Source organism: Salmo trutta, chromosome 27 (assembly GCF_901001165.1).
Source record: "Salmo trutta chromosome 27, fSalTru1.1, whole genome shotgun sequence".
NCBI classification, from domain to species: domain Eukaryota; kingdom Metazoa; phylum Chordata; class Actinopteri; order Salmoniformes; family Salmonidae; genus Salmo; species Salmo trutta.
Genome location: NC_042983.1, coordinates 20,079,287 through 20,090,773, shown reverse-complemented (window position 1 = coordinate 20,090,773; position 11,487 = coordinate 20,079,287). Strand labels below are relative to the sequence as shown.

General features: G+C 40.6%; 1 protein-coding gene across 3 annotated transcripts; it reads right to left on the bottom strand.

The window, feature by feature from the left end:
- Positions 1-3,385: 3,385 nt before the first annotated feature.
- On the bottom strand, positions 3,386-11,010 carry LOC115164545 (stanniocalcin). 3 transcript variants are annotated; one of them, XM_029717152.1, is made up of 4 exons: positions 10,718-11,010; positions 7,977-8,126; positions 7,655-7,866; positions 3,386-6,903 (listed from the first exon to the last, which is right to left on the bottom strand). In XM_029717152.1, exons 1-4 carry the CDS (start codon positions 10,778-10,780, stop codon positions 6,612-6,614), a joined length of 717 nt encoding a protein of 238 aa, XP_029573012.1. In that variant the 5' UTR covers positions 10,781-11,010; the 3' UTR covers positions 3,386-6,611. The 3 variants fall into 3 exon arrangements, with proteins under 3 accessions (XP_029573012.1, XP_029573011.1, XP_029573010.1); XM_029717151.1 differs by having other exon boundaries at positions 7,977-8,119; XM_029717150.1 differs by lacking the exon at positions 10,718-11,010 and having other exon boundaries at positions 7,977-8,514.
- Between the last annotated feature and the right edge of the window lie 477 nt (positions 11,011-11,487).

Genomic DNA, 11,487 nt, shown 5'->3' with positions numbered 1-11,487 from the left:
AGGATCAAAAGAATATGAAAGGAGCAAAGCCCAGATAAAAAGCTAGAGGAAATCCTGCCTCAGTCTTCTGAATACGTGACCCTAGAATAGAGTTTAATATTTTGGGGGGACAATTACAAAAATTATTTGTAAAAACATTTGAATGTTTTTCCAAGAGGAATTGAGTGTTCCTGAGGGGTTCAGTCTCAGTCCTGACATTAAAATGGTTTGAAAATCAGAGACAAGGTTTGAATATTGCTGTCCATTAATGATTCCGAACCAAATAAACTGAGCTTGAGCAATTATGTTCCCCTAAGAGTTGTGCAGAGTTGGTAGAATCTTATTCAAAATGAATTACAGCTGTAATTGCTGCCAAAGGTGCTTCCACCAAGTATTAACTCTGGGGTGTGAAGACATATGCAATCAAGACATCTTCTTTTTTGGTTTTTTATTAATTTAGAACATTTTCTATATTTGTTTTACTTTGAAAATATGGAGCAGGTTATGTATATCTGTAGGAAAAAAATCTAATTATAATCCCTTTCTAGATTGTGAAAGGGGTGTGTAGACTTTCACTAGGCAATGTATAGCTAGCCATGGATAAATGAATTGGGACCGAAGTTTGGTGTAAGGCATATATGATCACTCAATTATAGCACACTTTCCTACATCCGCTTTCTGTGCATCTATCTTTAGTTCAATTCAATCGCATTCTCTTTCTCGTCCCTGGGTATTTCCCCAGTCAAATGAAGGGATTGTTGAGAGATTGCCTGTTGGATTTAATTCTCCACTGCTCTCCTCAGTCACACCACATTTCACTGCACATCTGATTTGTCACGCTGCCAATGAATATGTCACAAGTTTTATGGGAAAGAGAAAGACATAACGAATATATAATGCATATGGAGAAGTATGATCTTCTTACCGCATTTATAATAGAGCATTGTTCAATGGTCTAATCACATTGTTGACAGACAGTGTACAGGTATTTTGGACGTATAGTGGCCAGCCTAATGATGTTAATGAAGAATTATTACATGTAATATATTACAAGAGATATTTTGAGAGAAAAGATTGGATGCGCTGCAAGAGGGTAGAGATAGATGATCTATGTCTTCTTCGTACAGCATAAACTCAGCAAAAAAAGAAACGTCCTCTCACTGTCAACTGCGTTTATTTTCAGCAAACTTAACATGTGTAAATATTTGTATGAACATAATAAGATTCATCAACTGAGACATAAACTGAACAAGTTCCACAGACATGTGACTAACAGAAATGGAATAATGTGTCCCTGAACAAAGGGGAGGGGTCAAAATCAAAAGTAACAGTCAGTATCTGGTGTGGCCACCAGCTGCATTAAGTACTGCAGTGCATCTCCTCCTCATGGACTGCACCAGATTTGCCAGTTCTTGCTGTGAGATGTTACCCCACTCTTCCAACAAGGCACCTGCAAGTTCCCGGACATTTCTGGGGGGAATGGCCCTAGCCCTCACCCGCCGATCCAACAGCTCCCAGACGTGCTCAATGGGGTTGAGATCCGAGCTCTTCGCTGGCCATGGCAGAACACTGGCATTCCTGTCTTGCAGGAAATCACGCACAGAACGAGCAGTATGGCTGGAGGCTCATGGCAGGATGAGCCTGCAGGAAGGTTACCACATGAGGGAGGAGGATGTCTTCCCTGTAACGCACAGCGTTGAGATTGCCTGTAATGACAACAAGCTCAGTCTGATGATGCTGTGACACGCCGCCCAAGACCACGATGGACCCTCCACCTCCAAATCGATCCCACTCCAGAGTACAGGCCTCGGTGTAACGCTCATTCCTTCGACGATAAACGCGAATCCGACCATCACCCCTGATGAGACAAAACCTCGACTCGTCAGTGAAGGACACTTTTTGCCAGTCCTGTCTGGTCCAGCGACGGTGGGTTTGTGCCCATAGGCGACGTTGTTACCGGTGATGTCTGGTGAGGACCTGCCTTACAACAGGCCTACAAGCCCTCAGTCCAGCCTCACTCAGCCTATTGCGGACAGTCTGAGCACTGATGGAGGGATTGTGCGTTCCTGGTCTAACTCGGGCAGTTGTTGTTGCCATCCTGTACCTGTCCCGCAGGTGTGATGTTCGGATGTACCGATCCTGTGCAGGTGTTGGTACAAGTGGTCTGCCACTGCGAGGACGATCAGCTGTCCGTCCTGTCTCCCTGTAGTGCTGTCTTAGGTGCCTCTCAGTACGGACATTGCAATTTATTGCCCTGGCCACATCTGCAGACCTCATGCCTCCTTGCAGCACGCATAAGGCACGTTCACGCAGATGAGCAGGGACCCTGGGCATATTTCTTTTGGTGTTTTTCAGAGTCAGTAGAAAGGCCTCTTTAGTGTCCTAAGTTTTCATAACTGTGACCTTAATTGCCTACCGTCTGTCAGTGTCTTAACGACCGTTCCACAGGTACATGTTCGTTAATTGTTTATGGTTCATTGAACAAGCATGGGAAACAGTGTTTAAACCCTTTACAATGAAGATCTGTGAAGTTATTTGGATTTTTATGAATTATCTTTGAAAGACAGGGTCCTGAAAAAGAGACATTTCTTTTTTTGCTGAGTTTATGTGTAAAAGCATGGTGCAGAAGACTTGCACTTCTGAACATGATCCCTGGCTTTATGAAGCAAGTGCAGTATTCCCACTCATCTCACAAAGCGCATGTGCTTTATGTCCACTATATATTTTTCTCCAGTGAAGAGAATGCCCCCTTGTGACCAGATTCAAACCCACCAGAAAACCTCTCCTGTTTGTCTCCTAGAAAACACATAACGTTGTAATCATAGAGGACTAATGGAGAAGTACATTTTTCTTCCAGGGAGTGGTCCTGCCTTGCACTGGGATTATTTTAAGGCTATTACACATCTATACTAATAATGAAAGGGGCTAGTGCCTTGCACCGTGTAAGATAATGGGATGATGACTTCCATGTGAGTGTCTCTTTAAAAGCAGAACATGTTGGAATCACTCTATGCAGAGCAGCTGCATCACCTATCCCTGGGACTGGAGTGCTGCTGATGAGAAAGCCCTACAGGACTCTTCCAAATTGGCATGAAATGATGTTTGCCTCTGACTGAGATAGCGGCCATGCGGCCCCTCGTGTACCGCTGTCTCTTTTCCTGGGGCACTCCAATGACACAGGCACTTTGCAGTTTCAGCTCATTTGTGCTCAAGTTTAAGAAAGTAAATTTTCATAAGGATGTGCTCTGTTAGTCCTTGTTTTCTACTTCATGGGTACAATTCATTATAGATATTCATAATTGCTAATACTTGCACTTTGTTTCCAGATTTGAAGTTTAGATATACGGTATGTGTTAACAGTACCAATTGTACATGTTAGTCAAATGAAAGCAGTCAACACATTTGATACCATATGCCAGATATGATAATAGTTTATTTCTAATCAGCAAAGACACACAGTTGATGCATTTGTATCTTTCATAATTTTTAGCACAGAGAAAAAAGCCATACATCCATGTATACATAATGGGTATATATGTAGATGGGTATGTATTAAAGTGCAAGTGATTCACAAGGATCAATCATGCTTAACATAGCTACTGTATTAGGAACTTCAGCAAGTCATCTCCTCAAATGGCTTACTGATAACTTTCATCTATGAATTTGAAAGTAAAGTAACTGTCACTCCGATTAAGATTTCACTCTTACTGATCACCCAAGTAGTTTTAATTCTGGCAAATTGATTTCAAGTCTTGAGGGGAAAGAGTACCATGGAGTTCCAGAGTTCAGGGAGCCCAGTCCCCAGCCTGCCATAAACATATGGTGTATCAACAGAAAACACTGCTGCCAATTTCACTGATTTCCCTAAGGATAGATTTAGCTAATAATCCAGTAGGCCTACCACCCAAATGCACCCTATTCTTGTCTTGCAACAAATAGCCTAATGAATCAAACAAAATGTCTCGAAAGGACAAAATATGACTTGTAAGTCTGTTAATTTAATTCTCATATTTGCCTATTTCAGACTTTCATACACTATGCACCTTTAACTAAACACACATTAAAAAATATGTCAATGAACCATCTAGGTTAGGGCACATCCTCACCAGAACAAACATTCAATATAAGATACATTCTCTAAAGTTACCCAGATTTTGGATTTATAAGCATAGTCTCAAGGGAGAGAAAATAAACAGAATACTATTGTCAAATATGTTCACTGCAAGCAACATTCAAATAAATTTACAAATTCTAGAAGAAGTACCAAACTGAATGTAAATGGTAAAATGCAAGTATACAGATTGATGCCAGGTTCTGTGAATGGGTTTTCACCATAGATATCCAAGTAAATGTAAAATGATAACCCATCATACAGGAGAGCAAGCTATTGTTTAGCAGCAAATGTTTTGGATTTTGTCCAGCTATTACAGACACAGAAATACATGTATTAACAGTATAGGAAGGAAGTAGTCCCAACCCATCGCAAGTGATGAATGTTTCAATGCCCCTTTATAGTGGTCATAAGAGATGCAAAGTGCATATGTAACATAAGTAGTAAGATACACTACATTGCTAATAAAGTCTTAACATTTGAGTGATTTTTTCCTTACTTTTTCTTTTTAATATACACTATATTGCTACTAAAAGCAAGATATTATTATATCCCAAGAAAAAGACAAAACAAAAAACAATACAACATAAACCACAGCAACAAACACAGCAACAGAAAGGGGGAGTCTAGGGGCACATTACATTGCCTGCATACTTCACTATGAGTATGGGAGCAAATAAGCTGCTGCCACATTCATTCAGCATCAGCTGGCACTGTTTGTGACAAAGGGCAAGGTTGTGTGTTATTGTGAATCCTCCATATGAGAGATTATTGCATAGGTTTGTGAGTTCTTAACATTTCAAATGATTTGGTATTGTAAAACCACCAGATCTCTCTAACATTATTTTTCCCTTGTGCACATCGCCTTCATCCAGGCATGTGTGAAAAGTCTCTTGAATTAACCTCCCTTTATTGAAGCACTTATGGAGTAATGTCACCAGGGTAACCTTTCTGAGAGAAACATTATTTTGCATGATATTAAGAATAGATTCAGCAAATGCTTTGCAGTTCAGTCTTCAAGTTTAGCTGTTAAATGTACAATGAATGGCTTGACCACAATTTCTCTCTACCTTTATAACATAATCAATTGTGCTTGGAAAATACACACAAATCCCCAACAGAGTCCCCTTGCACCAGTACATAAGTGACAATGTTTGCAATATGGGTTGTTTAAGTGACAGTCCCATGTAACTCCTAAAGAAGATCACCTGACTTGAATGACCAACTTGTTCCCCTATGTCCAGCACAGAGTCATAACATGGGTCCTATTCAGTCAACAGAGAGGACAATGTGGAAAGTGGCAGATCCTATAGTATTTGATCATGAGCCCCCACTGAAATAGAAGCTATGACCAAACTGCACATTAAAATTGTATATCTGTAACCTAACTAAAACTACAGCAACATCATAAAATAACAAGTTAAATAATATAGTAGGAAAATAAATATCAATATTATACCAACAAGGCTTTTAAATAGTCATTATCAACACTGGAAGTCAGTGTGTATGATCCAAACCCACCATGTCATATTCATCAGGGAGAATGTTGTTCATCTAATGGAGTGGCCTCTATCAATCTCAGGCGGTCACCTGCTCATAACTTACACTGCTGGTACACACTTACTGTGAACTGAGTGTTTCAGGACAGAAGAGATGTAATGGTATCTAAACAATGCTATATTCTCTGGTATAGGAGTTAGCTACATGGCATTCCGGGTGGTTTCAAGTTATTTGGTCGGTCTAAGGTAACTTCCTGTGCAAAGTGTATTAGGATAGCTCTCATCTGACGGACATGCCTCTCGCAAAGATCTCGCTGTTGCGATCAGAGACTAATAACTCAATAAATAAAAGAATCCTGTTTGTGTCAGTGACTATGTGACACTGATTTCTATAGCACATGCTTACCTATTTTAATGGTCTCATCATAATATAGAAATATCTCACATATACTGTATGAAACATCTAGTAATTAACTAATAGTAATCACATTTAATTATCTATTGATGAATATATTGATGACATATCAATTGATATTATATTAATGGATGAACATTTGTATTCTGCAACCCAATTTTTTTTTTTTTTACATTTGTGCTCTATAGATTTGAACCATACCTGCAAGTTTGTGCTTGAAATCCTAGACCAAAAACTTAAAGGGACATCATCCCACTAGGCTCTCAGATAATTCATATCAAGTGTGGGGGGTGAACAGGAATGGACAGGGCCAAGTTGTAGAGATGCAATAGAATATAGTACAACATGTTCAATGAACTTGGTGAGTGATAGAGTTGGGAAATATTTTAGGGGAGGGGATCCTCTCAAACCTTAGGTACAGTATATCTCACACTACAACTCAAACTCTGATATAAAATATACTTGAAACACATTGGGTATTCTCTTAGAGGTGCATGTTATTTTCCAGTCTGGAGAGGAATGATTCTTAAATACCCAAGGGAAGAGACCACTGTTGGCTTGTCTATGTTTTTGAGGGGTGTGTGTAGTTTCTGGATCTGAGTGGGAGTTAGGAGCTGTCACCAGTGGCACGCTTCTTGCTAAAATGGCTGGCAGAGTCTCTGTTGCGTAGACCAGGCTGGATCTTATACATGTGTGGACCCATTGACAACCGTGAGCTCCCTCGGCCCTCCACTCCAGTTGGAACGGCAGCAGCAGCAACCGAGGGGCAGGGCTTGTTTTGCAGAAGCTGGAAGAGAATGGTCATCTCTGGGCCAAGTCTGGACACCATACTGGCCCTCAGCAGGTCCACAGTCTCTTCATCACAGTTCATCAGGCTCTGGAGGAGCTTACCGTAAAACCTGCAAAAGGATGCAGCATTCATGTATTTTTGTTGCTGTTATTTAAAAATATATATTTTAAAGCTGCATTATGTAACTTTTTGGGCGACCGACAAAATTCACATAGAAATGTGAGTTATACATCAGTCATTCTCATTGAAAGCAAGTCTAAGAAGCGGTAGATCAGTTCTATGCGCACTATTTCTATGCTTCCCGTTTTTAAATTTAGTTTTTGTCTTTTACTTTCGGTTTTGTATACCAGCTTCAAGCTCAATATGCAATATTTTGGGTTATGGAAAATATATTTCACAGTGGTTTAGATGGTACAATCTACAATATACTTGCTTGTTATGTCACTTAAAGTAAAATTAGGCAAACTATTAGAATTTTAGCAACCAGGAAATGGCGGAGCGATTTCTGCATAGTGCAGAATTTTTGTCATTTAGAAGACACTCTTACAGTTAGTGCGTTCATCGTAACATAGCTAGCTGGGGCAACCACACTTATCTCAGTCATAGTAGCACATTTTTCCTCAATAAAGTAGCTAAAAGCAAAGTCAGTGCTAATAAGGGGGTAAAAAAGTCAAGTGTGAGTGTAAGCTCATGGAAGGCTCTTTTTAAAAAAAACCATTTTAGCAAAATGTCTTAGGAGCCCAGTGAAATGTATTTCCTTCAGTAGAGTTAGTGTAGCAAATACATAGCTTTTGTTGTACTAAGATAAAGTAAGAAAACAGAAATGGAAGCCCTTTGACCCAGGTTTTCTAGGAACTCACCTGTTGGGGAAGTGGCTTGGGAGCTGAGCCACCTCTCCAATAGCATCTGGATTGGTGCGGGCGATAGTGCAGATATCCAGCTTGCTGTAGCACTCCTCCTGAACTTCTGAGGTCATTCTTTGGAAGGTGGAGCAGCGGCGGATGGTGAGGAACACCTTGGAGGTGATGCCGTTGGCAATGCACTTGAGGCTCTCTTTCACAAAGGCTTTGCCCTGCACAAAACCACATAATATCACAGTCATATAAAAAAACATGACTTAACTTCAGTTAACAGGTTTAATCTACTGTGACAGATTTGAAAAGAGAAAAAGAATTACCATACCTGAGTGTCAAATTTAGCTGCACTGTACAGAAAGGACTTGCAGATGTCGTGCATGCCATCTGTGTCACACGTGGAGTTCTCCAGACATGCGAATGCTCCACAGCCTACTTGGAGGGCACTGTTCAGACAGCGTGCCACGTCAGCTGTAGACTCAGAGAGGGAAGGGACCATAAGCAGGGGGCAGGCTATCATATAGCTCTCAACAATAATGGAAAGATAACCAGTCTGTTTTGATTGGGAACCAAACAATGAAGGGATTTGATGATAATTTACATGCAAAGTTGATTCAATGCTGAGATCATAACTATTCAGACAAATTACAACTTGACTGCTCATTGGACACCTTCAACTTTTTAAGACTGGGACACAATTTACCATAATTACATTTCCACTTCCTGGCAAATCATTTCATGAATATTCTAGCATTTTGGTTTTTGGAACAGACTTGTGACCAACTACACCAAAAACACCCAAAGGAGTCATGGCATGTTACACACACACACACACACACACACACACACACACACACACACACACACACACACACACACACACACACACACACACACACACACACACACACACACACACACACGAGTGTTGCCTATTCAGGATCAGGTTCCGCTGACTGTCCCTTTTGGCACCAGACCCCTTGTTTCCATTACCCTCACATGCGACAAGACAATAACATGCAGCATTTGGAAGGCGTGCCAAACCACCTCTGACACTCATCACCATGGACTGTGCACACTTAAAAGTACAGTCATGTACCCTGGCTTGGGTCACTGCCTCAATCCTCATAAATAGACCTAATGTTCATGTTTCACATAAATATTGCCTCAGACTTAATATTAAAGAGCAAGCTGACATACACAGCTGTGTAAACTACTCTGACAAGAGGTAAAGATATAAAGTAACCAGAAAACCCCTAAATGTCTTCCAATGAATGCCTCTATTGTCCATTTAGTAAGACTGGGACAAGTTCATGGTAAGAAGCATACAGCAATTGTAACAATGAGCTGATGTACTGTATGCCACAGATGGATGCACTCTCACTCATTTAACATTTTTGGTCCAGCCCACCCTGTAATGAACTCGCCAATCTGTCATGAATCGGAATGGCTGTCAAGCAGATATGATTGATCTCTAAGCAGCACAATGCTCTAATCACTAATCAAACTGTCCCACCACTGTTTCTCTCAGGTCATGGGAGAATTAATAAATAAATAAATTATATTTCAACAGATACACACTCCTTCAGCATCTCTTACTGGCAGGACCAAGGAGGCCCATGCAGCAGATACTTAGTCTGAGGTAACCAATTGGTTTAACTGAAATAACAATAATGACTTAAGGAGATCACAGAGATAACACCTCATTCATACCCATATTTCCTAACATGGGCCTGGCTTTCATTGGGCAAGCAACTTTTTCATATCTCATACACATTTTGGAAATAGAGTACATGAACATTTAATCCATCCTTCTGGCAACCAATTTAAGCAGAATGTTATGCATGGTGTTGAAAGATAGCCCAATCCAATGTAGGCCTAGGCCATGAATTCGTTTTTTTCTTGCTATACAATAGCTTTCCTCTTTTTAGGGGCCGTGCTCGGTGGAAAGATGTTATTTTCACTTTATTAATCGCACGGGAATACGATTGGCAGTTACAGTTGGCAAACCATTGAAAAGGGACATAAAGCGAGACTACTGATTGAGTAAGTAGGGACGCACGTCACGCGACACCTTGTGCCCTATGAGTCTTCGAATCTGGATATCATCCCTGGCCAATGGCCAGCATTCTTTCCCCAAAGAAACTCTAATGTCTCCACCTTCTTTGCGTTCACCTAGAAAGCTCTACCCCTTTCACGTTTTTTCCGGTATTAGGCGCTTCATTCCTCCTGTCAAGACGCCGGTAGCCAGTAGCTACAGGTGGGTGCAGTGGCGTAGCCTATGCCACCACGCACAAATCTGTATTTTTTGGGGCCTACAGCAATACTGTAGTTCTATCAATACTTTACACTGGTGACTGCTGGAAGAATACCAATACATTTAAAATATGATGGCCATAGTTATTTCGAAACACCTGTAGATCATTTGGTGGTTAAAAAAGGCTTAAACAGTGCGTGAAACAACATTTTAGATAAACTAATTTAAGAAATTAAAATAATTACTTGTAGAATAGGCTACCTGACACAAACAATGCATAAGCAAAACAATCGTTTTATAACGCTGTGAAGACAGTGACCAAATAAATAACCATTGCTGGATTTAACCACACACAGGATACAAGTGGGCTCCCCTGTATCAACTAATTCCTACAGCCTATCTCCTTTAAAATACATATTCATCTGATGTTCTGTCCTCCGGTCAGTCACCTTGTGTTTAAGCAACCCACACGACCATCAATTCAAAGATCATTCGTTCATAGACCATGTATTCAACATCTCATGATGGTAGGCTACAGCTTTTTCACAAACAGGTGTCAGTCACCACGAAGCTCACGCTCATCACTTGCCGGTAAAACACCGGTAGAGCACAGTGAGTAGCCTAGCCTATGTTGGAGCTATTCGGTAGTCTGTCGATCAAGGCGTTCACTTGGAAACAGAGCAGCATATCATGTAATAGCAAACATTCCCCCATACTGTGCATACAATATAATAGTAATAATCCATACAAATCCGTGCGAACACCGCATCCACTCAAAAACATGCTGTATTGTAAGAGAGACTATTACTTACAAGGGGTATTTGCAGAAAATCGTGCTCTTCTGGGTGAATACGACTCGTTCTGATCCAGTTCATATGCAGATGCAATCAGCACCATTAGAAGAAAAAGTCCGGTCATCAAAGGCATTGTTCAATAATCACTGATGATCTAACAAAATACAAGGAATAGTGTTTCTTGCTTATCTGACTAATAGTTCATACAGCTCTGAAGATGTACAGCGCCGTGTTTTCAACAATGTAAATCTCTCACTAAGTAGGTACCATCTACCCAATGCGGCTATTCCTCTACCCTGGACCGTACACTGATTTCCTTTGACGTGCATGACCGATAGAGCGCTGGTCTGCACGTGTTTATATGGGACTGCCGCACATTACGAGTCTCCTGGTTAGCCCAATCAAAACACAGCATCAACGACCATGCTCTCTCTCCGGTCGCCTAATTGATTGACCATTTTACAGTACATTGAAATTCATGTGGTGTTGGGTATTTCGCGCCAATGATACCCTACACAAATTATTATTGGAGTTGATAAAACACTGAAGCTGTAGTACATTTTGCCATCTCAAGTCAAAGTCAATTAGCTTATAGTTTTTTCAGTAAACAGTCAGAAATTGGTGTACCTGTTCTCTTCAAACAACCGTTGAATGACATTTTCACTTGATTTGTTCGTTATGTTTCTGTGCGCCATATGCAAACTTTAGTGACAGTTTATGTCAGCACAAATGTATAAGTTCCATCTTGAAACAATGCTCAATTATTTTATTATGGTCTACCGGAAGGA

What these genes read in the sequence shown, in the direction of transcription:
- LOC115164545 (XM_029717150.1), bottom strand. Translation starts at nt 8,312, where the DNA reads ATGAGCAGTCAAGTTGTAATTTGTCTGAATAGTTATGATCTCAGCATT. An exon ending in CAGCTAAATTTGACACTCAG is followed by an intron (nt 7,867 to 7,976) that starts GTATGGTAATTC and finishes GGTTTTGTGCAG; the next exon opens with GGCAAAGCCTTTGTGAAAGA. An exon ending in CCAAGCCACTTCCCCAACAG is followed by an intron (nt 6,904 to 7,654) that starts GTGAGTTCCTAG and finishes ATCCTTTTGCAG; the next exon opens with GTTTTACGGTAAGCTCCTCC.